The 27987-nt window shown below is 42.2% G+C and overlaps 2 protein-coding genes across 3 annotated transcripts in view; one reads left to right on the forward strand and one right to left on the reverse strand.

Annotated features, from left to right (window-relative positions):
• The window catches only part of LOC116090048 (putative UDP-GlcNAc:betaGal beta-1,3-N-acetylglucosaminyltransferase LOC100288842), an 8948-nt gene extending 4502 nt beyond the window's left edge, over window positions 1–4446 (forward strand). Inside the window, exons 2-3 of the mRNA XM_031369958.1 lie at window positions 1822–2009; window positions 3107–4446. Coding sequence (XP_031225818.1) covers window positions 1959–2009; window positions 3107–4210 — 1155 coding nt within the window. The 5' untranslated portion in view covers window positions 1822–1958 and the 3' untranslated portion in view covers window positions 4211–4446. The remainder of the gene's footprint in view (window positions 1–1821; window positions 2010–3106) is intronic.
• Window positions 4447–9396: 4950 nt separating this feature from the next.
• Psmd5 (proteasome 26S subunit, non-ATPase 5) lies at window positions 9397–27984 on the reverse strand. Of its 2 annotated transcripts, XM_031369959.1 has the most exons (10): window positions 27757–27962; window positions 23534–23678; window positions 22627–22740; window positions 22159–22287; window positions 20051–20160; window positions 18057–18199; window positions 15214–15405; window positions 13974–14083; window positions 11467–11607; window positions 9397–10149 (listed from the first exon to the last, which is right to left on the reverse strand). In XM_031369959.1, the coding sequence occupies exons 1-10, from the start codon at window positions 27927–27929 to the stop codon at window positions 9892–9894; spliced, it is 1515 nt and encodes a 504-aa protein (XP_031225819.1). In that variant the 5' UTR covers window positions 27930–27962; the 3' UTR covers window positions 9397–9891. The 2 variants fall into 2 exon arrangements, with proteins under 2 accessions (XP_031225819.1, XP_031225820.1); XM_031369960.1 differs by lacking the exon at window positions 23534–23678 and having other exon boundaries at window positions 9411–10149; window positions 27757–27984.
• Between the last annotated feature and the right edge of the window lie 3 nt (window positions 27985–27987).

A 27987-nucleotide genomic window follows, 5' to 3' on the forward strand; every position in this document is an offset into this window, starting at 1 on the left:
GTAGACCAGGCTGGCCTCGAACTCAGAAATCCACCTGCCTCTTCCTCCCAAGTGCTAGGATTAAAGGCGTGCGCCACCACCGTCCAGCTTCATGATGGCATTTTAAAGCAAATTTGTTTTGTTGACTCTCCCATTCCATTTTTCTTTCTCTAAGAACTTTGTCTTTTCTTTTTTAGAGATTTATGTATTTTATGTATATGAGTACACACTGTAGCTGTACAGATAGTTGTGAGGCTTCATCTGGTTCTTGGGAATTGACTTTAGGACCTCTAGTCACATCAGAGGCACCAGAAGAAGGTGTTGGGTGGTTGTGAGCCACCATGTGGTTGCTGGGATTTGAACTCATGACCTTCAGAAGAGCAGTCAGCGCTCTTACCGTTGAGCCATTTCACCAGCTCAAGGACTTTGTCTTAATCAACAACAACATAATGGTTGTAAATGACAGACAAGGAGGCTAATATGTGCAGAGAAGATATGTAAGGGAGCAGAATGGCTGTGACAAGAAAATAAATAAGCTCAGTGCTCAGAGGAGTAGTCCATGATTTTAAACTCAGCACTTGGGAGGCAGAGGCTAGTGAACCTCTGTGAATTCAAGGCCAGCCTGGTTTACAAACTGTGAATTTGGCCAGCCAGAGTTACAGAGTAATCATGGGACTTTGCTTATTGCCTTGCTTGTTCCTCATTGTACTGCCTGCCCTTAATATTTGCATGTGATTAAAATCGTATAAAACTAGATTGCCTTCGGTCTCAGAACTGGTTGGGGTCATGCTACAATGCTGTCTAATTGGTTTTTTTTCCTTCCTTTTCACTCCTGCACTGGAGACCCTGTTGACTGAGGGAGGTTGGTCACAAAACAAACAAACTATTGAAATTAGACTGCAAGTAGAAACATATTTAGCATATGTTTTTATGCTAAATATTTTTAGCATAACCCATACATACTTCAAGAAAACAACACATATCAAGTGCTATGTTTCTTCAGTATAATTTAAGATGGAATAAATGAAATTTTCTGTTTGGAGGTAAGTTTACCTAAGGAAGGTAATTTGTATTTATCTGTGGGAGTGGCTTTGAAACAGGGTTTCATGTAACTGCGTTGGTTTGTATTTCTCTCTCTTTTTTCCTCTTTCTTTTCTTTGGATTTTTTTTTTTTTATTTTTGAGACAGGGTTTCTCTGTATAACCCTGGCTGTCCTGGAACTCACTCTGTAGCCAGGCTGGCCTCGAACTCAGAAATCCACCTGCTTCTGCCTCCCAAATGCTGGGATTAAAGGCATGTGCCACCACTGCCCTTCTTTGGTTTTTTAATACAGGGTTTCTTTGCAAAGCTCTGGCTGTCCTAAAATAATTCACTCTGTGGACCAGGCTGGACTCGAACTCACAGAGATCCAGCTGCCTCTGCTTCCCAAGTGCACCACCACCAGCAGTTATTTCTTATAATTGATCTTACATAACTTAAGCCAGAAATTCAGACTCCCTTCCAAAGAGACACACATAAGACCTGAATATATGATGTTTCTTTGGGAGAGGAAAAAAATATGGGTTCACATGTATTCCTTAATGTTTAGAATAGTTATACCACGTGCACATACTGGGGATTAGACACTTTTCTCTTCTTGGGAGGTGATGCTGTGTGAACCTGATGTAGGTGAAGAGTTCTTTGGACTTCCACATGTATTTTTACCTCGAACGCAGAGTAACGAAAAGGAGTCTGTTCCGTGAGACACACTGAGTGGACACATGGAAGGTTTGCTTTTTCCCCTTTGTTCTGAATTCTCACTGGCTGTAACATGATAAGCACTCACTGTCCTATCCTATGCAGGCAGCAGGTGTTCTGGGACAAAAGCTCAGAGTGGTTGGCAAGAAACCTTATCCTTAAAGTTTGAGGCTCAAAGTGCTGTACTGCAATTGCTGGCTGGTCAGAGTTATCCTGACATCCTATTGTGCTTACCTTGGCACATGAACTTAATAATTTCTGAAGCCCTGAAATTGTGCACAGACAACATGCCGGTGAGTTTCTGATGTATCTTCGAAGTATTGCTAGGTATTAAAATAGGTCATTCTGCATGTAAATCATTAGCACTGAGAAAAATAGCAAGTAGTGCAGTTTGTAACGGCAAGAGTTTGTTTTGTTTTGTATTTTCCTATTCAGTTGATATGGCAAAGGAAAAGTAAGAGTCAGAATTCCTCCGTGGTTATGTGTGGACTTTAGATGATGACAGATCTGAGTTCACAGTATAAGCTTAATTTGGAAGTTAATCTATCTAAGATGGGTATCAGTGGGGATAAGTGAAGCAAACTGTAAAGTATACAGCACAGTTACTGGCACACAGCAAGCACTCAGTAGGAGTTATCTCTGTAAGTTGCTTCCAAATAGTAAAGTTCTAATAAACAGAGATTTAATTGCTTTAAAGTTCCCTAGCTCTGTTACAATTCTGTATGCCCCCTTCCAGATGCACCCTTTCTATCTCTCTGGGTGAGGTGGAGTAAGCCCAGCACAGGTGCACCAGAATGCTCTCTGCAGATAATAGGAATCTGCCCACATCGACTGACATGTCAAATGGGTTAGATTAAATGGAAAGTTATACTAAAATGTAAATGTCTATCAGGGGATGGTGGACACCCAAAGCAACCACATCATGGAAAATGATCCTTGACCTTTGTAATCAGAGAGGAAACTGACCCAGGTGTTCCCATTCAAGAACTATATTTATGTTTCCAGTACCTGAGCCATCTTTGTATCTTCAGTTTCTCAAATAGCATATACATATATATACTCTATATACATATATATATATATATGTGTGTGTGTGTGTGTGTATACACACACACACACACATATACTCTCACACTTCCATCTAAACAAGGAAGTGAACAACCAACAAGTGGGGTGCACTTTCTGGCAAACACTCAACTCCATAACACTGGAGAAGAGGGGAACATAATCTTGTGACCCAGGAGACAGCCATCTAGTAGAGGAGAGAAGTAATAATAATAGAATAGGATGTACTGCTAAGGACTGTAAGAAGCCCACACAGGAGTCGGCGGGTGGAATTGACAGGGATGGAAATGGAGCTTCAGAGGACATAACTCCTTCTCTCTCTTAGGTGACGCTCTGCCGACTTCGGACTCACCAGTGGTGTTTCGTTCTCTTTACCATCGTACTGTTTCATGCCTTGCTCTTTGGAGCTGACTTTGTAGAAGAATATTTCTTACATTCTTTGCCTCATGTAGATATGAAAATCCTTGATATTAAGAACAAGGCAAGAAAATTGAACCTGGAACCTTTAAGAGGGAATCCTTCCAAGTATTATGTCCTGAGCCAGCCTGAGGCATGTAACGGGAAGACCATCTTTCTGCTCTCTCTTATCTTCAGTAGCCCAGGGAATAGAACAAGACGGGAGCTCATCCGGAAAACCTGGGGTAGTGTGACCAACTTCCACGGCTACCCAATTCTCACATTGTTTGCTCTGGGAATGCCAGCATTGGTAACTACGCAGGAAGAGATAGACGCGGAGTCTCAGAAGAATAATGATATAATTGAAGGGATTTTCTTGGACAACTCTGAAAACCAAACCCTGAAGGTCATCTCAATGACACAGTGGGCTGTGGCCTTCTGTCCCAATGCCCTGTTCATTCTCAAAGCTGATGAGAAGGTGTTTATCAATCTCCAGGGCTTAGTAGACTATCTTCTCAGCCTGAAAGGCCACCTGGGAGGTGTCTATTTAGGAAGAGTTCTTCATCAGGGTCTACCTAACAGAGACCCCCAGAGCCAAGAATTTGTCCCTCTTAGTGAGTACCCTGAAAAATACTACCCAGACTACTGCAGTGGGGAGGCCTTCATAATGTCCCAGGATGTGGCTCGGATGGTGTATGTGGTTTCCAACGAAGCACCTATTATGGTGCCGGCTGATGTGTTTGTGGGGATCTGTGCTAAGTCCGTGGGCCTTATACCTATCCACAGTTCACGGTTTTCTGGGGAAAGACACATCACATATAACAGATGCTGCTACAAGTTCATCTTTACATCCTCAGAGGCTACAGATGCTGAAACTTCCCTGGCATGGAAAGAAATGAATGATGGAAAAGAGTGTTCGCTGCTTGAGACTTACTATGGGCTCATTTCCTGCAAGCTTCTGACATACCTTGACAGCTTCAAGCGTTTTCACACAGGGAGCACAGAAGAGCGTGCTGTGTATTTTGGTGACTAGTATTCACTCGCTGTTAGATGTCTTCCTCTTAAAGTGCTGTTTTCCTATTACAGAAGGCAAACTCTCTGCCCACATTATGTAGCTTCTCTGACTCTGTTCATACCTAGCAAAACCACAAGATGTTCCTAGTGTTCTGATGTATTCAATCTTGACATCTTGATTTTCATGTTTAAGACATTCAAAATAGGACAGTGTGAAACTTTTCAAAATAAAACCTTCAATTTCATTATGACATATATTATGATGTGCAGCATGTTATGTTGTTTTCTAATTTTTTAGAAAATTATTTATTGCATGTGTGCACATGCACAGGTGTGTAATATGTGTGTCACAGGACATGTATGGAGGTCAGAAGTAAGTTCTTCCCTTCCAACATTTTAGGACTGGAACTCAGATCATCAGACTTGACAGCAATCACTCTTGCCCAGTGAGCCATCTCACTGACCCATACAAGTGATGCACAGCTAGGACACATTCTGAATGCCTGAATCCATTTACTTAGCATATATGCTTTCTTACATACTTTTTGTTGTTGTTGTTTTAATTTTTAAAAATGATCTATTTTATTATATAGACAGTGTTCTGCCTGCATGTATGCATACCTGCAGGTCAGAAGAGCGCAACAGATCTCATTATAGGTAGCCATGAGCTACCATGTGGTTGCTGGGAATTGAACTCAGGACCTTTGGAGGAGCAGTCAGTGTTCCTAACTGCTGAGCCATCTCTCCAGCCCTGTTTTTTATTTTAAAAGGGTTATTTATTTATTATTATATCTAAGTACACTGTAGCTGTCTTCAGACACACCAGAAGAGGGCATCAAATCTCATTATGGATGGTTGTGAGCCACCATGTGGTTGCTGGGATTTGAACTCAGGACCTCCGGAAGAGCAGTCAGTGCTCTTAACCACTGAGCCATCTCTCCTTCCTTTTTTTGGTTTTTCGAGGCAGGGTTTCTCTGTATAGCCCTGGCTGTCCGGGAACTTACTCTGTAGACCAGGCTGGCCTCGAACTCAGAAATCCACCTGCTTCTGCCTCCCAAGCGCTGGAATTAAAGGTGTGCGCCACCACTGCCTGGCTCAGCCCCTCCTTACATACTTTTTGTGGTTAAAAAAAAAAATTTGTGCTCAGCACACACACACACACACACACACACACACACACACACAGTAGCTATCATTACTGTGAAGTATACTGGATTTCCTGAACTTATTGGTGTCCAACTGAATTTGTTTGGTCCCTGAAGGGCCAGGGGAGTTCTGGAGCTTGAGGAGCAGGCCTGGGACAATTGGGTTAAATTATGTCCAGACCCTGGATATATTGTCCTGAGATGGGCAGGAGCAAGAGTCCTGCATGTCCAGTGTAAGTAGACCCACAGGAGGAGGTCAAGTAACCTGGTAGTCAGGTTAAACTTCCCTTTCCCTTACAATGTCATATCCAGCAGCAGCTAGAATTCCTCATCATGCAGATAAGGCAACCCTGGCCTGGACTAATTGTGTACACTCACTCCATAGCCCCTATTCACCCCACAAAAGTTTAAATAGCCTTTGTTCTCCCTAATGAAACAAGCTGCTCAGTGAAGCCTACCTCCCTGGAAGTCTGTTTCTCCTTAAAGCTCCCTGGCTAACAGGTCCCTTGACTAACAACCCTCTGCTCAGCTCCCAGATCTAGAAACCATCAGTTCACTAAGTTTGGCATTTTTACTTGCTTGGTCTATTGCACTCTCCACGATGTCCTCTTGTTCCTCTGTGCTGGTGCAAATGATGATTTTTTTCTTTTCTTTTTCTCCAAGACAGGGTTTCTCTGTGTAGCCCTGACTGTCCTGGAACTCACTCTGTAGACCAGACTGGCCTCAAACTCAGAGATCCACTTGCCTCTGCCTCCCAAGTGCTGGGATTAACAGCATGCACCACCACAGCCTGTCGATAGTCCTTTCTTAAGGAGGAATAGTATTTCCTTGTGAGTATCAACCAAATTATCATTTTTTAAATTGTGTGTGTGTTTGTGGGTGTGTGTGTAAGCACACCAGAGAACAATCTAGCAGATCTCTCCCTCTACTTTGTGTTCATGGAGACCAGACTTAGGTTTTGAATTAGTTTTAGCTGAGTGACTCACCAGCTCTGATCTTTATCTGCTCATTCCCTGATGGACACTTAGGCTGATTACATACTTTGACTGTTGTGAACAATGTTAGAAGGATTGTAGTTGTGTAAATATCCTGATTGTATGTCCTTTCAGAATATATCCAGAAGGGAGATTTCTGGACTGGCATACCTTAGTTCTAACTTTAATTTCTGAGAACTGCCACATTGTTTTCCATAATGGCTGCATGGTGTACCTTCGTTCCAGTGGTGTGCCAGGACTCATTTTCCTCCACATCCTCATCGCTTATCCTCTGTCCTCGTTACATCAGCCTCTTCAGTAGGTCAAAGTGATAGCTCACTGTAGCTCTATCTAATTTGCATCTTCCTGATGCTTAGTAATGGTAAGTATCTCTTTACTTACCTTGACTAGTTGTGGCCTTAGTTTTTGTCATGTTTTTTGATGTGGTCATGCTAGGTTGCCCAGGCTGGTCATGAATTTCTAGGCCCACCCACCATGGCCTCTCACAGCGGGAACAACCAGATTGCATCACTGTGCCCAGCTGTTGGCCATTTGCATGCCTTCTTTTGAGAAATGTCAATTTAAGTAGGGCTTTTTGCTTGGCTTTGAGTTGTTATTGAATTCCACACCTCTGCTTTTTGAGGCAGAGTTTCTCTGTGTAGCCCTAGCTGTCCTGGAACTAGGCTATCCTCAAACTCAGAGACTCACTTATCTCTGTCTCCTGAATGCTGGGATTTAAGGCCACTGGTACCTGCTTGGCACTTCCCCTATTTTTTTTCCAAGACAGGGTTTTTCTGTGTAGCCCTGGCTGTCCTGGAACTCACTCTGTAGACCAGGCTGGCCTCGAACTCAGAAATCCACCTGCCTCTGCCTCCGAAGTGCTGGGATTAAAGGCGTGCGCCACCACTGCCCGGCCACTTCCCCTATTTTTAATTACTTTTTCTGGTATGTTTTGATTACAAATCTCTTACTAGATGATGGGGCATTTTCTCCCATCTCACGGTCTCTCAGTGCTTTTGACTCTTACCATTGCGACGCAGCTTTTCCCTTTGCCATGGTCTCATCTGCATTTTTTGACAGTCTTGCCTGTGTTTGGTGAGTCATATGAAAACATACAACTCAGCAGTGCAGCTTTCCTTTTATAGTTATTCTGGTTGTTTGACATTTCCAACCTTCAAGGCTTTTCTCTGTTGTGACGTCCTTTTTGTGTGTGCTCTGGGCTGAAGGCCTAATTTTATCTTTTCACATGTAGTATTGTTTTGTTCTACCACCATTTACTAAGGATAATATATTCTGTTCTTGGCATCCTTCTTGGCTACTGACCATAAGCTTTCAATTTTATTTCTGAGGACTCTGTCCTATTCTACTAATCCTTGTGTCTTTTCATGACAGGCCCACACTATTTTATTCTCTGTGGCTTTGAAGTATATTTTGAAGTCAGGTAGTGTGATGCAGTTAGCTTTGTTCTTCTTGCTTGATATCGATGTGATGCATTGGGGTCTTTTCCTTTTTTTAAAAAGATTTATTTATTTTTATGTATATGAGTACACACTGTAGCTGTACAGATAGTTGTGAGGAATTGACTTTTAGGACCTCTGCTCTGCACCTTTAATCCCAGTACTTGGGAGGTAGAGGCAGGTGAATCATAGTGAGTTCCAGGACAGTCATGAACTCAAGGATACAAGAGAAGCCCTGTCTCAGGAAAACAAAACAAAGCAGAATGAGTATATACACCATACACAGGAGAGAGGGGACTCCTTTGAATCCTGAAGTTAAATAATTAAGTCAACAGCATGACTTGGATGGTGGTTGGCAGCAGTGGGAGGAATTACCATTTAATGGACATGAAACTTTAGTGTTGAAAGACAGTTCTGGAGAGAGACAGCAGTAATCACTATACATCTACACATATATAATGCCATTGAAAAGTACTTACAATAGTTATATTTTATTTCACCATGTGAATTATATGTATATATATTTATTTTACTGTGACCAAAGTTAAGGGAAAAAGCTTAAAATCATGAATGTCCTTAAAACAATGTCATTAAAACAAATATTCACTTTGAATATTTCATGCCAGGAAGTATCTGGCTATAGCCTAATTTGTGATATTGGTCATATAGAAATGATCAGTGTGGAAAAAGAAAACTCAAGAGTTGGTGTAGGAGAAATGATGCCGCTGGAGCAAGTCTCCAGTCATTAGAAAATCATGTTACAGGCAGGGATGAATTATCAACCTCAGCACAGCCTGAAAGAAACACGCACGTCCTGGTTCTAAAGCCTCACTGACAAGTTCTCCAAGAATCCCCTGGGCAAGTTTTTTGTGTTGAAAGCTCTGCTGTTTAAACACTGGGAAAAAGGTGAAGAAATAAACATTTGTAAAACAGTGACACAGCATGTTAGTTGGTACGTGCTGTCCCTTCTGAGTGACATGGCACCTTGGTTTATGCATGTTCCTTCTTGGGTGACATGGCATCTTGGTTTATGCATGTCCCTTCTGAGTGACATGGCACCTTGGTTTATGCATGTCCCTTCTGAGTGACATGGCACCTTGGTTTATGCATGTTCCTTCTTGAGTGACATGGCACCTTGGTTTATGCATGTTCCTTCCTGAGTGACATGGCATCTTGGTTTATGCATGTTCCTTCTTGAGTGACATGGCACCTTGGTTTATGCATGTTCCTTCTTGAGTGACATGGCACCTTGGTTTATGCATGTTGTTCCTTCTTGAGTGACATGGCATCTTGGTTTGTACATGCTATCCCTTCTGAGTGACGTGGCACCTTGGTTTATGCATGTTGTTCCTTCTGAGTGACATGGCATCTTGGTCTGCACACACTGTCTCTTCTGAGTGACATGCATCTTGGTTTGTGCATGCTGTCCCTTCTCTTCTGACTCTGGACATTAGGAGCCACACAGTCTCTCTGATTACCTCAAGACTTCATAGATCTGAAAAATTACCCTCAAACCCTCAGAGATGATGACCCACCAATGAATAAAACGATAGTTAAGGAGATTTTCTGGTTAAGGCATTACCACATCTCCTCTGTAACCAGAACACAATAAAGGTAATATAGCCAAAGTAGCAACGCCAAAGTTTTAGATTTATTTTATTTTCAAAGGAAAAGTAAACAAGAAATATTATTAAAACTATTTATTCCTTGTATACAAATAATGTAATTCAATGATTCTAAATGACTTATTTTTTACAGACTACTCAAGATACCCAAGACTTTGAGGCAAAATCAGGTAAGGGAAAAGAAAATGTGGTTAAGAGAATCCAGAATCACTTTGGCTTCATTTTATTTTTAAGTAAGTCATGAGTGTGCCCATGGAAACTTTGAGAAAACAAACCTTGACCTTGCAGCAAGACTCTGGCAGCCAGAGGACTTGGGGAAGCAAGAGCGCTCTTAGGCTCCTGATGCTCTTGCTGGGGTCTAAGAGCCGGATCCACACAGCATTAATTAGGGACAACACTGCTGATGGTGAAGCTCTGGGAAGACAGACGTCCTGCGGTGTGGAGCATGGATGGAATCATGTGCCTTAAGAAATTCTGCTCTGTCTTAAACAGAAAGGAATCAGTCAGCTCCTTCTACTGCTGTTGTGGCGACAGGTTTCACATAGTACGGACCTTCACTTAGGTACGCTCTGAGCCTCAAATAATTTGAGTTCCCAAAGATCTCTGCAACTGTCTTGGAACTGGCGAGTGCTTTTACCAGTTCATATTTGGCATCCTTTGAAGCTTTGTCATGTTCCACAGACCGGTCCATCACAAATTCTACAAAACCTGGACTGTTAAACATAAGTCTCTGAGCCCAGGGCTGGTTTGCAATAGCCTGAAATTGAAGGCAGAAAGAATACAATTTACAGGTAAGTTCATGAGCAGACAACATAATACTTAGAGATATATGTGATAGCACAAACCTTAAAAGCATCTCCCTTAGTCCAAGTAAACAGATTCCTGAGAAACATTTTTAAAAATTGTATATATTCAAGGCTTTGTATGGGGCTGGAGAGATGGCTCAGCAGTGAGGAGTTATGACTGCTCTTCCAGAGGTTCTGAGTTCAATTCCCAGCAACCACATAGTGGCTCACAACTATTTGTAATGGAATTCGATGCCCTCTTCTGGTGTGCCTGAAGACAGCTACAGTGAACTTATATACATAAAGAAAAATTATACATAAGAAACCTTTGCCAGGCAGTGGTGGTGCACGCCTTTAATCCCACCACTTGAAAGGCAGAGGCAGGCGGATTTGTCTCGAAAAAACAAAAAAAAAAAGAAAAAGGAGAAAAAGAATTTGTTAGGGCTAAGAAGGTAAACAGTCAGTCGCCTTAGTTGGGGAAGGAGTTTATACATAAAGCATGCATGATGTAATCCTTACCTTACCTAAATTTTTTTTTTAAAAGATTTATTTATATATGTGAGCACATTGTCACTGTCTTCATGCACACCAGAAGAGGGCATCAGATCCCATTACAGATGGTTGTGAGCCACCACATGGTTGCTGGGAGTTGAACTCAGGACCACTGGAAGAGCAGCCAGTGCTCTTTAACTACTAAGCCATCTCTCCAGTCCCTTAGCTATAATTTTATAACCAACTTTGTAACTATATTTATGGTGTGGCTCCCTCCATAGATGGGAAGTTTGACAAAGGGCCCACCATCTAACAGTAGGGGGAAAATTCAATGTCTGTTGGGTGAAAATATCATATATGAGAACCAGGATCATTTATTTAACTCCATTGTACAAGACTTAGGTAAAGTGTGCTAGAGCTACTTCTTGAATAAATAATTAGTTCATAAGCAAAGTCAGCAGAGTGAAGAGGTCACTAACCACAGCAAAGGTCAGAGGTGAGAAGCCAGCAGCCTGGCATCACTGGAGCACCAAGTGCCAGAAGGGAAGGTAGGGGGTCAAGGCTAAAGCTGAGCAGGAAAATGTGAGGAGCTGGGTTAATCTATGATCCAACGCAGCTTGTTTAAACCTCAGACAGTATTGAATACCCCTTACTGACAACCCGTCGGCACACGTCTCTCTCAATGGCCCCTGAAGTAGCAAGGTAGAAACTGCTGTGTGCACAGAGAGGCTAGCTCACTCTAGTGCTCTGTGTTGAGCTGGTAGTCACAGAAGGACCTGTGGAGAAGAGATACCTACTGTGAACACTTTTAAGGCAGCACAGTGTAGTTCCGGGAAGGGCTGGTTACTGATACCACGGAAGAGCTCCAGGGAGTCTCGAGACATGGAGGAAAACCAGGATTCTGTCATTCCCAGGAAGTCATCAGTCTGCTGCTCAGGCTACAACACAGAAAGGAAATGCCCATGGCGAGGTTACCACAGCTGGAGAAAAGAACACAGCTGAGTCAGAAAGCCTTGTATAAATGGCATTCTGTGAGCTACCCTTAGAAACCCATCTCCAAATCCAGGCCAGAAAGTGTCCATTTTTGTTGGATGGGATGATCCATTCACTAAGGACCCCTCTAGTTCTATTATTCTGTAATTCTACGTTACACTTAAGATATGAGTAACTGAGCTGTTGAGATGGCTCAGCGGGTAAAGCCCTGGCTGAATGAGCTTGACAGCCCAAGTTCAATCCCCAGGTCTCATATAAAGTAGGAGAGAACGGACTCTATCAAGTTGTCCTCTGAGCTCCATGTGTGTACTATGGCAAGTGTGTCCATACACCTCTCCTGTAACCCCCTCCTCTCATTCACAATGATAAAATTTAGGAAGTGAGGAGGGGTTATGGGTATGCTAACTAAAACTGAAGAAGGGAATCTGATCCCTGTAGGAGTATACCATGCTGTTCCCTGAGGAGATGGGCTATTAAATGAAAACCTCAGCGATTCCCCGCAGTTGGGGGGGTCCCAGAAGCACCTCCCCCATTAAAGCAGGCTGTTGCTCTTGGCTGTCCATCATAACTAATGACAACCCTATTCCTGAAGACACCCACAGTTCCACTGCAAGACAGAGAGAAATCAATAACTGGCAAACTTCTTCTAAGCTGACTAGCTTCCACAGTACCATAAATTGCTCTATGTAGTACTCAGGGGAGGAAAGACATCAGTATTCTGGTCCAGTGCTGGACCTGAACACTGCCACTCTGACCTGTGATGAACGCTGTGTCCGCTGACACAGAGTGCAATGACTGTTATGACAAGAACTGAACACCTCTGACTGCACTGAGGCCTGCTCCACTGGACAGAATCCAGGTTTGGTACTGTAAACCTTGTCAAAAGGCTATAGCTGGGGGCTGGACAGATCCCAGCACCCACATGGAGGCTGTAACTCCAGTTACAGGGGATCCAAGCCTTCTCCTGGCCTCTATGGGTATTGCACACAGTGGTGCACAGACATATATCCAAGTGAACACCCATACACATAAAATAAATAAAATTAAATTAAATTGCTGGTGGCTGCAGAAGTCACAGGTCTTAGAGGGGCCCCTCCTATTGTTTTGCTAGCTGCTCATGTTTATATTCTTAGATTTGTGAAGCTTTCAGCCTTGGTCAGAGATGCTTCTTTTTGCAATGGGCAGTGAGTGGCTTTTGGGAATAAGTGACTTAAACATTCAGCCTGAAGTGAGACATCTGTATCAATCCACTGCTCCTCAAGGATACTGCAGACGAGAGGGTAGAAAGAATGTTAAGAGCTGGAAGATGAGAGGAGTGCCTGAGATGGCGTGGTGGCTGCATCCTAGCTGCTGTGGTTCCTACACAAGCTTAAGCCAGCCGAGGAAGAGTTAGAGAAGGTTGATAGCACCCATATTAGACTCAATGGAGATAATAAGAAAGAAACAGAGAGTCATGAGGTTGGAGGGTGCATTGGAGGAACAGGGAGGGGGCATTGGAAAGGAGTGGATACAATCAAATGTATGCATACGCATATGAAGCTCTTAAAGAATAAATTGAAAGTTTTCATGTCCCAGTCACATAGTGAAGGTAGCTCTCACTGTCCTGGAACTCACTCTGTAGACCAGGCTGGCATCAAACTTAGAGTACCTGCCTCTGCTCTGTACATCACCACTGCCCTACTTTGTTTTGTTAGTTCTTGAGACAGTTTCTCTCTGTGGCCCTGGCTGGCCTGGAACTCAGATCCTTCCTCCTGAGGGCTGGGATTAAAGGTTATGTGCCAGCAGATTACGATCTTAACTAAAGTGAGAAGCACAACACCCAAGAGAATATTCTCTTAAACTGACTAGTGCCATAGTGAACATCCTCACAAACACAGTTGTACTGGCTGGTTTTGTGTTTCAACTTGACACAGGCTGGAGTTATCACAGAGAAGGGAGTTTCAGTTGGGGAAGTGCCTCCATGAGATCCAGCTGTGGGGCATTTCTCAATTAGTGATCAGGGAGGAGGGCCCCTTGTGGGTGGTGCCATCCCTGGGCTGGAAGTCTTGGGTTCTATAAGCAAGCAAGCTGAGCAAGCCAGGGGGAAGCAAGCCAGTAAGGAACATCCCTCCATGGCCTCTGCATCAGCTCCTGCTTCCTGACCTGCTTGAGTTCCAGTCCTGACTTCCTTTGGTGATGAACAGCAATGTGGAAGTATAAGCTGAATAAACCCTTTCCTCCCCAACTTGCTTCTTGGTCATGTTTATGCAGGAATAGAAACCCTGAGAAGACAACAGCCCTCTGCCCTTCATTTATTTTTCTGTGTACTTACTGATAAATACAGAAGAGAGGAAACTGCATCCAAGCACCTAATTTTCAGCTCTGTGGAAGCATTCTTTGCTTGATATCCCATTCTCGTGAGGACGCGTTCAAAGCGGGTTCCTGTGAAGGACAAGGTGACACATAAACCTACCACGTTAGCAAACAGCCAGTGCTGCCATCGCGTTCCCGTGCTGTGCTACAGCACCACCATGCACCTCCAGAGCTGTTCAACCTGAGACTCGGTACTCAACAAACAAACTCCACCCTCCCTTCTCTCCCCCTGGTACCCACTCACTGCTTTCTGTTTCTATGAACTTGATCTCCCTATGTGCTTAACATACGCTTGTCTGTGAAATCATGCAGTATCTGTCTTCCATGCCTGGCTCTCCTGTCTTAGCAAAATGTCTTTAGACCGCCTCTGTGCTGCAGCTTCTGTCATAGCCTCACACTTTCAATTCCATCACATGTAATTCATTCACCCATCATGTATATTATGGGGTTTAAATACTGCTATACACAGGAGCATACAGATGCTGCTTAAACCTTTGCTTTCCATATTAAGTGGAACTGCTGGCTCAAACATTAACTCTGTTGAATTTTTCTGTGGAACTTCCATACTGTTTTTTAACATCAGAATACTTGTTATGCTTAAAAAAAAAAAAAAGTAATGATGGCTATCCTAATGGATATGAAGTGAAAAGCAGTGTATTCTTAGGCATTATGATTATCAACCTAAAACACACCATTATATCTGATTCAACATGGTAAAATATTATGTAGGAGTGCAATCAAAGGCTCTAGTCTGCACAGGCTCGGCAGAGTCTTGACATAAAATGCTCTGACTCTCTCTGTGCTTTTGAAATATTCAAAACCCTGAAGTTGTTGCTGTTGTGCTATTTTGATAAATGAGGAACGTGAGGCCCAGAGAAGTTATGTAAATGAAATTCATTCAGCTTTCTTCAGTGTAGAAACTCGGACACAACATGAGCTATGCCATGAAATCAAGGGAAATCTTAACAGCAAACCATGTGGTTCTTGTTGGGGGAAAGCCTAACATATAGTGAGGAGTTAAAGGCACAGCTTTTCAGCAGTACCCCAAGATTCTGGGAGACAAGTTAAATGTCAGGGGTAAAGACTCTTGCCGGGAAAGGTAGTTCCTAGGACAGTTATGCCACCAGCAGATGGACCTCAACATGGAATCCTGGCAAAAAAAAATACGTCTTACAAAAGCCAAGTCAAGCCACACCAACCTGTCTTCTGTAAAACTTGTTTTCCTTCCACACTGGATCCCAGGATTCCAACTGTGTCTACAGCTACACCAATCATAGTGGGGTCTTGACTATCTGCCATTTCAAAGACTTTCTCCAGAAAAACAGGGTAGCGCTCACAGATCTGCTGAGGACTATCCATGACGGCCAGGTTTCCAAAAAACTTCACAAATCCTAAAATATTTAGAAATTATGCTTTAGGAGAGGGATAAGAAACACAAATTGGGGGCTCCATGTCTCCACAGGAGTATCAATACCTGCAGGCAGAAGGAGGGAGAGAAGGAAATGGGGGAGAGAGAGACAGAGGAGGGAGGAAGAGAGAGAACATGGGCACATGTTCTCCCTCTTTTGGTAGGGAGCCAAACTTGATAACATTATTGGCAGAAACTGTTCACTAGGTGCAATCACTGTAAAATTCAGCAGACACCTCAAGGGGCTTTACCCTCGGCTACTTGAGTGTGTGAGGAAGACTAATGCACATGACCTGGAGTGAATCCTCCTTATCTTACCTCATGGACTGCACAGATCTGGATATAGCACACGGCAGTATACTAGTATATTGGCACTGATTCATTTCTCACTCAACTGTTATTTTTTTGAGACAGCATTTCTCTGTGTACTCCTGGCTGTCCCAGAATCACTCTATAGACCAGGCAGTCCTTGAATGCAGATATTTGCCTGCTTCTGCCTCGCAAGCGCTGGGATCAAAAGCATGCACCATCACACCTGGCTCTCACTGAATTTTTAAAGAAAATCATCTAATGCTCTAGGAGCACCCGTGTTTTCCTAACATCAGTCCACAGTGCAGTTGTCTCTGGTACAGCAGATCCTACCTCATTAAGGGACTCTCAGTGCCTTCTGTTTCTATTAACTTTTCAAACTAACTAAACACAGCTGTTAACGTATATCATGTCTAAAAATATACTTGCACTGTATAACGGACAAATTAAACAAATTAATACATGTACTATGTTATTATTTTGTTTGTTTGTGGCAACACTTGAGGACACCATACACTGTTAACAGTCATCACATTGTACTTATTTCTAGCATTTTGAATGTTTTCACTCTCATCTACACAGCATGCCCTAATATCCTTTAATCACTAACCTATTCCTGGGTTCAACTTTAGATTATGGATGTTAATGAGATTACACAGTACTCGTTTCATTCACCCTTGTCCTTCAGGTTTAACTAGTGTGCAAATGACAGGATTTCTTTATTTTTAAGGCTGAGTAACCTTCCATGTGCTATACAGTCTATTATCTATGTATCTACTGGAAGACAGATAGGTTGACCCTCAATCTTCCCTATTGAAAATGCTGCAAGTGACTTGGGAACACAACACAGCTTTTCAGCAGACTGGTTTTGTTTCCTTTGGCTACATATCCAAATGGATCTGCCACAGTCTATCTTAAAGACCTTCCAGTTTTTCTGGATTGCACTAATTTACATTCCCATCAATACACAGGCTCTGTTTCACAGCCTCACCTCTTGCCTTTTTTGATACAAGTAATTTTAACAGGTTTGGAGCGACTCTCCTCAGAGGTTCATGACAACTTTCCAAGAACCTATCTGACAGTTATAGGACTTCTTTTGAGTAATGCTGACCCAGGGCCTTGCTGATTTTTAACTGGGCTGTTTTCTTGCTACCAATTTGTTTGCGTCCCCTATATTCTGGACACTGACTTTTTCCTAGATGCAGTTTGCAAATATTCCTCTAATTCTAGATTGCTTCTTCACTCTGGTAATTGTTTCGCCTGATCAGATAGATGCCTTCCAGTTTGGTATAATTACATTTGTTGATTTTTCCTTCTATTGCCCGTGCTTTTGAGTAGCATATCCAAAAATACCTTGGTCCAGACCAAAGTCCAAAGCTTTCCCCACTACATTCTCTTCTGGCAGCTTCAGCTTCACGTCTTACATTCTAGTCCTTAATTACATTGTGTTGAGTTCTATGACATGAGACAATAGTATAATTTCGTTCTTAAATAACCAGTTTTATCTTTCAGCATCATTTACTGAAAATAATGTACTTTCCACTGTATGTTTTGGGCAATGATTATAAAAATAGGGATTTATTCTGAGTCCTCTGTTCTGTCCTATTAGCCCCTTTCTGGAAGTAAGACCATGATTTATCACTAAGTATTCCTGTATTTCAGATGCTATCACAACGGGATCGGTGCCTTGAGCTCTCTTTTGGGCGTTCATTGTTAGTGTGGAAGGCTACTAATTTTGTATGCTGCTGTTGATCCTGCAACTTCACTGCACTCATTTCTTAGCTCAGACAGTTTCTCGGTGGAGTCTGGAGTATTCTGCATGAAATATCATCCCACATTTACCTATAAACTGAACAATTTCACCTCTTCCCTTGGGTTTAGACACCTTCTATTTTTCCCTCACCAGTGTGTTCTTGGATCTATGCACTTCGAGGAGTGGTGAGAGGGCTGCTCCTGAAGGCAGGAGAGGCTTTTGGCACCCCACACCCGAGCATGCCACCAGCTGCGGGCCTCACGCAAGGCCTGTGCTGTGTTACAGCGCATTTCTTTTACACCTGGTTGAGCTGTCATGCTAAAAGGATGCTGAATTTCTGTCAAGAGCATGTTTGGTAATCTGTTGGTATGTTTTCTGCCCCTCGTTTTAGTAATCTGCTGTATCACATATATTGACTTGGATTCACGGAATCAATCACTCAGGTGTGATCTAGGATCCTCTCACTGTACCACTGACAGTGGCTGCGGCGTCTTGTGAAGCAAACATGAAGGAGAGATAGCCCTGCCTTTCAGGAGCCAGTGTAACTCAGACGTTGGAAGAGCTGCTCTCACCTGGCAGATAGAAGCCAGAGAAGGGGTCTGAATCTGCGCCAACAATTATATTGGATATCTGGTCAATGACTCCTTCTTGAGCAAGGTATTGTCGTCCATGATGGGTATATGCTAGTGACGTCACCATTTCTATACAGGTGGCTCTAAAGTCAAAAAGGACAAAAATGGAGAGCATTTTAAAACTGATTTCACATGGGGACTATTTTATTTATTCTCACCAAATCTGAAGGCCACAGTCCTGGCTCCTTCTTCAGATGAGGATACGAGAGTGGCACTATTTTCCAAGCTTATTAAGGTGGAGTTCAGATCTGAGGCCAGACCTTCTGACTGGAGACCCAATACTATTTCTGTAACATACTTGTTTCCTAAGAGACTTATTTTAAAAATAATTTGTTTTATTTTGAGAAACCAAAGACAGAAAAACAAAGCCACATGAGCTACTATGTACCTATAACTCTGTTTTTAGAATTATCAACATTTTATTTTATTTTCCACTAAACTATTTTAAAGAAAGCTTCTCATCTTGCCATTTACCCCACATATGCCTGTAAAAGCAGCAACACTTTCTCATACAGTAATTACCACACATTAGTAATCCTCCAGTCCCATCTGGCACACAGTTTAGCTGAGGCTAAGCTTAGCACCTGATCTCATCAGGTTTATACCCTTATTCATTTGATTAAGATATGAAAATGCACTGAGTGGTGGTGGCACATGTCTTTAATCCTAGCACTCCTAAGGCAGAGGCAGGTAGATCTCTGCGAGTATGAGGACAGCCAGGGCAACACAGAGAAAACCTGTCTCAAAAAAAAAAAAAGGAACCAGTGACCAATGTATATATATGGATTTAACAAATCCAGTCACACTACAACCAGAAAGTCATTAAATACCAGAAATACCTATTTACAAAGATGGCAATTACCATGCTATTATAATAGCAAAGGCACGTAAGCACCCAGCAGTGAGAAAGTTGATGAATATAGCAGGCAATATTAAGAGGACCTGGAGTAGGAACAACAGGAGTTCTAAGAGAGACAGCTAACACTCAGCAAGGACCCTCATCATCCATTATATTGGTTTGTATGGCTAATTTACTTAATCCTTATATATTCTTTATAGAAATGTTTTTGTTCTTAGTAACAAAGAAACCAAGGATGTCAGACATGGTCCCATAGGCTTATAATTCCAACTACCCAAGAGGCTGAGACAGGAGGATAAGTCAAGGCTTACCTGGATTACATGTGGGCTCAAAGCCAGCCTGGGCATCTAGGTGAGACACTATCTCACAATAAAAAGTAAACAACGTAGGGATATAACTCAGTGGTAAAGTGATTGCATGATATGTAAGTCTTGAGTTCCTAATACTGTAGCAAAAGAAAAAGAAACTGGGTACAGAAATGCTGCAGTCATTTGTCCAAGACCAAACAGGTAGAGTCTAAGCGCTATGAAGCGCAAGTCTTCATTCTTCTATCATGTCACAGTGCTGTTTGATAATGCCACTTGGTAAGATGCTGAGTCATCTAAACTGGCATCTATCAAAGTGATTCATAACTGTTTAAGTTACATTTTATTTTTTGGTTTTTTCGAGACAGGGTTTCTCTGACTAGCACTGGCTGTCCTGGAACTCACTCTGTAGACCAGGCTGGCCTCAAACTCAGAAATCTGTCTGCCTCTGCCTCCCAAGTGCTAGGATTAAAGGCGTGTGCCACCACCGCCTGGTTAAGTTACATATATTGTAACAAATTAATCAAAGAGCAAACTTTGAGACAGAGGATATAGTCATTTGAAAATGGCTAAGACACCTTGCAGGATTTTGCAAAGCTAAATGTATTATCATGATTAAAAAAAAAATCATTTTCTAAAATGCTTCCTGAACTAAGATCTCAAGCTGTGTAGTCTTCTGTGCTGTTGAAGACTACACTAAGTCCCAGAGTTGCTTTGTGGCCCTTCAAAAAAGGGTATTTTCACTTGAAGAGCTCTCTCAGTCTACATACCTGACTAAAACATCCTCACCCGTCAGCTCTCTTAGGAGCTGGGTCACCAGTCCACTTGTGGTACAGTAGTTTAAAGATTCTGACGACACAGAAGAAATATCTATAATTAGCTGAGAGAACAGAAAGAAAAAGGGTCAAAATAGATCCAATCTTTTAGCTCTCATTTTAAATTAAATGAAGAACTATATATAGTATATGTAACTGAGTTATTAACAATTCATGATTTGTTTCTAGGAAAACTCCATTGAACATAAAACAAATGATTTTGTAGATAAGTATTTCATTGCATATAAGTGTATTTGTACCTTTCACCAAGAAAGCATTAATCAAGGCATAAAGCTTGCATTAGCAACAAACAACGATTCATTCAAAGCGGTGTACACACACATACACACACACACACACACACACACACACCCAGTAGTAGAACTTCCCTAACATGTACAAGGCCTGTATATAAGCATCACAAAATAAAATTGTATACATGTATCTGTCTGTCACATGTTCCTTTGACAAGCATGTTCTGAAAGCTTAATGAAGGACAAAGGATACTGAAAGCTCTAAACAGAAGTGGCAGAATCACGAATTTTTGGTTTTTACATCTTCATTGAATTATTTATTTTGTGGAGCAGAGTGTGTGTGTGCAGGAGGTGGGCTCAAAAGACAACCTGTGGGAGTTGGAACTCTCCTTCTACCCTAGCACTTTGAGGATTAGTCTTGGCAGCAAGTGCCTTTACTCACCACACCATTATCACTGGCCCAAAGATCATTCTTATGCTATAAACATCATGCTGTACATGACCAATACATGTCATTTAATGTATCAATTAGAATATAAATTTGGGGAAATAATACTGATTGCATTTAAGAGAAACGAAGGATGAGAAAAATGAAGGGAGATTCATCTGAATGCAAATACAGTACAAAATGACACTGGGAGGTTGGTCTTAGGTGGTAGCAACTATGCCACCAAGGAGACACACAGCTTCAGTAAAGCTGACAGGACAGGAAAAGAGCGAGGTTAAGGACTAGGACCCATCATTCACAAAGGGAATGGAATGAACAGACCAGGAATTCTGTTCGGGCATCCACATGGGGGAACAGTGAATAAGCAGTTCTGTGAAGGCTGACTTAACTTATCTTCTAAGTCTTAACTTAGAAGATAGGTATGGGTGAGAAGCTCATGAGTCATCATGTAGATGAGAACTGAAATCTCAAGAATAAAATCTGCCTGAGTATGATGTGCCACAGATGCCAGGACTTATTTTACTCTCACAGTCTTCAACAAGCAAAGTAAGGAGCAATGAACCAGGAAATGGAAAGAGATGAGAGAAAGCCAGAGCATGCAAAGTCAAAGGCCTCAGGAAGGGAGTAGGTTAAACGTGGGGAGGGGATTAGATTACACAGGGCTTCATTTTTAGATGTGCTACTGATTTATGTGTGTGGACTGGGGTCAAATACTTCTTCAATCTTCAGCAGCGAGATCAACAACATATAACAGTATTGTACTACTTAGTAACACTGGGGCTAAGATAACTGGTCACTAAAATGCATACATACAAGCATGGGGACTCATGTTAAACACAGCAGATGTAGTGGCATGCAATGGTAATCCCAGTGCTGGGGAGGCAAAGACAGGCAGGTCCTGGTGCTCCCCAGTCAGGCAGGTCAGTGTAATCAGTGGATTCCAGGCTAATGAGACCATGCCTTAAAGAACAAGACAGACGTGAGGAAAGAGACTGACCTCTGGGCTCAACATGCACATATCTACACACCAAGTGTAAACACATGAAAGGAACTAATGACAGCATGTGTGAGGCTTTTAGAAGTGTTCAACAGAAAACTGGTCAAAGAAAGAACCATTCTTCCCACTAAAAGAACTGACATTCTTTTCAGTTTTGAGTCAAAGTCTTGTTAGGCGTAATACATAAACCACACTGGAAGCATGTTTGTAACGGTCTCACATGAGGTCTCGAACACACCCCATTTATCATACAGAATCCAACAGACTATATACTCAATGAATGTGTATATGTGAGCCACCTTGGCTTCCTTTGTAAATGTACTCCACTGTTTGGAAGCATTAGGAAATGTGCTTTTAGTCTTACCTCATATACCCTGTATCGAACAATGTCGTTTGTTTTCATGACATTTTTCAAATCATCCAGTAAATTACTTTCAAATAGAGCTTCCAGTCCAGCTTGGGTTAGTGATATTCTTGACAGGGATTTAATAGCCTTACAAAGAAAGAAAGAATTTGTCAGAAAGTACGGAAGATTTGCATCCACTTCCTGAGCCTGATGTAAAAACTGGTACATAAAATACCCTAGTCCAACAGGTATTCCCATTTTTGCTACTGTTTATTTATAAATAACTGGAAAACACTAGGCAACCAAATGCAAGTGTGCCAGATGACACAGACAGGTGTCTTAGGAGCTCACTGCTCTTTCTGACACCATTTACACAAGGCTGAAGATTCATTTTTACCTTAACCCTACAAACCATGCACTAAGCTTCTCTACTGACTCTAGGACACCAATGTCTGCACAGCTGGCTGACAGTTCTAGTGAACTCACCGCTTTAGCAACAGATAAATTCTCTCCACCAATGCAATAAACAATCTGTTTCAACAGTTCAGCATTATTCAGAATCTCAGTAACAGCTTCCGAATTTTCAACAATTCTTCCAATCTGGAAAAAAAAAGCAGAGAGACACTCTTCCCAAATAGAACATGTGAACACAGGATATTTGTATTTTTTTAGTGTGTAATTATTTTATAAGTAGTTATTACAGCTATTACACAAATTACTACAACTTTACAATGTTACAAATTCTCTAAAGCCAAACACACACAGGTATAGTCCTTTTAAATGGAAGGAACAGTAAACAGCGGGAGAAGAGTGGAGATGGGTCAGTCAAACCAGAATGTCGATTTTTAGGTGTACAAATCTTGGATAAATTACCTTTTTTTTAAAAAAGCAAAATAAGAATACAATTTTTAATTCTAGGGCAGTAAGAAGATTAAGTGGATGAGCAGGTACCTGCTACAGTGCTACAGTCTCTAGCACATATACAGGCAACGAATAAATACCACCCTCTCACCCACCCAAACTGAAAACACAGTATAGAGAAGAAAAGGGAAAGCTGTGGACTGTCTGCTGAGTAGCCAACTCCAGGTGCCTAACATACACAGCCCTAGCAGCGGATCACACAAATGCTATGATGTCTGGCTGCCAGGATGAGAGCCACTATTATAATATGTTGGCTTTGTGAAGTTTACACTTTGTTCAAGCTTCTCCAATACAACAATACAGCAAATACAGCAAAGTAACTTCTAAACACCTAAAAATCAGTTTCTACAGACTAGGAGCTCCTTACAGGTTTGTCTTGTTAACTCGCACAGCAATGGCAGGACACCTGGCATGTCTAAAGACTTCAGTGATTAACTGAGATGTTTCTGCATTTACCACTATGATTCCATACCTGGGACAGAGTGAGGGTTTTTACAGAGTCATCAGGGTGAGTCAGTCCCCTCTGCAGGTCAAGCCTGAGGTTCCTGGCCAAGTGAATTGGCTCCACAGCTTGGAGCAACCTCTCCAGAATGGACACACACAAAGCAGTCTGTTCCCTAAAGGAGACAGCACAGAGCTCATTCACATCATGTCAGTCTGGAGACAACAACCTAACACCTAAAGCTGCACTCAGTGACAATTTCTCCTGAAGATTTTCTTCAAAGAAGTAGATTCTAGTCACTCATTAGACATTTAGTGTATCTTTGCTTTAAAGTCTTTGCAGTGCCCGTGTTGGGGCTACAGAGACAGATAGGCCATATTGTCTAGCCTTAGGAAGTCACTCTAATAGAAGACACACACACAAGAAGATAAAGTATAGAAGAATGCTATAAGCTAGGGGTAGAAGCTGTAGCAGATTAAAAGTAAGTTTGCAATGTATGGGTAAGACTTCCAGAAGCCGTAATGCTGAACTAAGTTTTAGGGAAAAACCAGGAATGAATGGTGTAGAAAGGTGTTTCAAGCACAGGAAGTAGCAGTATACAAGAACACACAGAGAGGAAAAAAAGATACTGCACTAATACTTCAAAGAACCCTCATGGAGCATGGCATGCCTGGGGTCAGAACTGGGGAGGGGCAGAGATGGCAGAGGGTAAGATGAGCAGCAAGAAACAAAACTAAGAGTCTCTTATGCCATCCCTGAAATGTAGGCTTTTCCAGAGAAGCAATGCCAAGTGATCCGATGGCCTTAAGCAGAGAACAGACACAAAGACAGTTGGCTTACAGCAATCTCTTGGGGGCTGGGATGGGACTCAGTGGTAGAACACACACTTAGCATATACAAAGTCCTGGGCCAACTCCTAAGGTCACCATGACAGAAAGATCAAAAGAAGGCATGAAGAAGGAAGACAGCATATGAGAGATTGTTCAAATAGAGACGGATGTTGAAGGTGATGGAGAGAATCAGAGCAGCAGCAGAGGTGGAGAAGAGGGGAAATGCGTGAAAGCTACCAGAGAGGTAAACTGATCCGAACTTGATGACTACTTGTTATAAGTACCCATCTTGTTCCCAGAATAATTTACTTGCTGCTTAATAGGCAATATAAATAAATGGGCTAATTTATGTCTGATGCCAGTACAGAAGTTAACTGGCCTAACTTTCCAAGACTGCGATAAGAATACAAATCAAAAGCCTTACAGATGAACACACTTGCTTGATCTGGGGAGATGCTCAGTGAGTAAAGCATGTGCTATGTAAGTGAGGAGCTGAGTTGGGATTCCCAGAACCTATAGGAACTGGATGGCTCAATGAACAGGCTCGTGAAGCCCGATGACTTGCAGAACCCATGGAAAGCGCTGCATAGTATTACAGTATTATGCATCTGACAATAGAATCAGCAGGATGCTTATGGGCCAGCTAGCTAGGAGCAGTGGTTATCAACCTGTGGGTCACAGTCTCTTTGCAGGGTGGACCAACCCTTTCACAGGGGTCATCTAAGACCACCAGATCACAGATATTTATACTATAATTCACAACAGTAGAAAAATGACAGTTATGAAGTTAGCAACAAATATCATTTTATGGTTGGGGGTCATTGCAACATGAAGAACCTCAGAGTTGTAGCATTAGAACGGTTGAGAGCCATTAGCAAGGAGTCTGATGGGCAGTGATGGGGGAAAAACAAAAACAAAATAAACAAACAAGCAAAAAATAGAGGTCCTCAACAAGTTGGAAGATGTTTATAGACTCCCTGGAGTTCTCTATGCATGCACACATGCATGCCATGGTGTGTGTGCGCACACATACACTTGCACACTTCCTTTCCCTCTCTCTCCAAAAGAATTTTTAAAAGCAGTGATGGGGCTGGTGAGATGGCTCAGCGGGTAAGAGCATCAACTGCTCTTCCGAAGGTCGTGAGTTCAAATCCCAGCAACCACATGGTGGCTCACAACCACCCATGAGATATGACGCCCTCTTCTGGTGCATCTGAAGACAGCTACAATGTACAGAGGTCCTAAAAAAGTCAATTCACAACAACCAGATGAAGGCTCACAACTATCTGTACAGCTACAGTGTGTACTCATATACATAAAATAAATAAATAAATTTAAAAAAAAAAAAAAGCAGTGATGGTTAAACTGTATTGTGTATAAACTGTAGCAGGTCCTATGTGACCCTTAGCTGCCAAAGAAGCTAAAGGTGGTAAGTCAGTCATTCTTGTTTGACTTCTATGGTGTGTATCAGTGATCTTGGGTGTTGTTTCTCATGCAAAGCATCAAGATTATAGATTTACAGCAACAAAATTGAACCTGAATCAGCAGAATTTCTTATGCGGTCTAGCCAAGGTAACAGTAGTGTAATATGGAGACTACAATACTGAGAAGAATCACTCCAACAAATTGCAACCACCATATACAGTACATATCTAGCCCTAAATGTCCATTAATATTGCTTCCTAGAATACCTCCCCAGCAAGTAACAACAAACTGTCTTTTCCATTTACTTTATTCCCAAACTTCCCAACTTCAGTTCCTGTGGCCAACCCACAGTATGACTTTTCAAAGTCTTTTCACTTTCAATGTGAAAAGCTGGCTAGGGTGGGGCAGTGGTGGCATACGCCTTTAATACCAGCACTTGGGAGGCAGAGGCAGGTGGATTTCTGAGTTCGAGGCCAGCCTGGTCTACAGAGTGAGTTCCAGGACAGCCAGGGCTACAGAGAAACCCTGTCTCGAAAAAACCAAAAAAAAAAAAAACCAAAAAAAAAAAAAAAAAAAAAAAAAAAAAAAAAAAAAAAAAAAAGAAAAGCTGGCTAGGAAGGAGAAATGGGAGATAGGCTGAGCTACATAAAGAGTTTGAGACCAGCTCTATATAGCAAGATCATATCAACAAAGCAAAACAAACTAACAACAAAAACTGGACCCAGTACCCTCTTTAAAGGCTGTCGGCCTCATCTTGTTTTTAGTATGTATTGTGCTTCAGGGTTGATGCAGAGAGGAACAAACATGGTTCCTGTCTTCAGAGATCTTATAAACCACAAAGACACACACAGAGTTATAACAAGGGAAAGGTGTCCAGTGTTATAAACAGAAAAATGATAATGTCATTACGGTGTCTGAGGAAGAGCCACTTGCAGCTGGAGAAAGACTTTTTGGAGAGATGGCTCATTGGCTGGTCCTTGAGTCAGTAGAACTGGTATGAGTGGAGTTCAGAAAGTGCAAGTCATGCTCCAGGAACGTTAGTGGTGTTAACATGGTAGTGGAACAGACAGATGAGCTCAGTGGAGTAAATGAATAAGACTAGCCTGGAAAAGCAGACTGGAAATATACCAGGAAGGGCCCAAATACCAAACTATATAATCATGATTTCACACTGTAGGCAAGGGTGACCATGGACAAGCCAAACCAACTGACCTAAGACTTTAATTCTGGTTGTAGGGTGAGGGCTAGTCAGAAAAGGAAAATAACCATTAAAATAATGATTCTTAAAACCAACTCAACAGATGTAGCAAGAGGAAGAGAATGAGCACTTATACAGAAGAGAGATGTAGCATAAGAGGCAAGAAAGCACACTGAAAGCATTCAGTGACGACTGACTGGAATTCACTATCTTTTCAAATTAAAAAAAAATGCATTAAGTGGTCAAGTTACCAAATACAAGAGGTTTTTAATTTAATGCTATAGATGCATATTAAATCAAAAGTTGCTATCCTAACATTTAAACTCCAGTTGCAACATTAATGATTACCACATATAATCCTGGGTTATGCAGTTTATTCTCGCCTGTAAGGAGTATGGAATGGATTGATCTACACATAAGCTTTACAGTTTTCCTTTTCTACATTCAACATTTTCATACTCACATACACAGATCGACCTCAAACTTAAATAGCTGCACAACGTTATGCAGCTGTTATTTTTATGTTCTTAATATGGTTGTTTCTAGTTTAAAGTTTGCTGTCTCGGAAATCTGTTATACTGTACATTTTAATTCAAGTGGACAAGCATTCACTGGATACTGAAATTAAAAGGCGTGCAACGGATCCCGCCAGAGTACCAGCAGAAGATCCCTTCTGAAGAGGTGAACCGTCAAGACCTGGGCAACACACAGTTGTGGATTTTCTGCAGTTGGACAACGTTGACTTTTCTCCAGAAAACCACCGCAGCCATCCCTACCCACGCAAGCCCCGCGGTTCTCACCGATTGTTCTGGTTGAGCAAGGAGAAGAGCGGGCGAAGGCGTAGCTCCGCCGCCTGCTCGCGAAGCTCGTGGAGCGGCACAGCCTGTACCACGGACTGCAGCGCACGCAGTTCCTCTAGCGGCGCCTCCAGCCGCGCCACCTCCCGCAGGAGCGAAACAGCCTGCGCCGCCATCTTCCTGGCTCCCGTCTGCCCGCCCACCTCCCAGGTTCCTAGAGCGCCTCTCCGAGTC

Source organism: Mastomys coucha, unplaced genomic scaffold (assembly GCF_008632895.1).
Source record: "Mastomys coucha isolate ucsf_1 unplaced genomic scaffold, UCSF_Mcou_1 pScaffold15, whole genome shotgun sequence".
Lineage (NCBI taxonomy): Eukaryota > Metazoa > Chordata > Mammalia > Rodentia > Muridae > Mastomys > Mastomys coucha.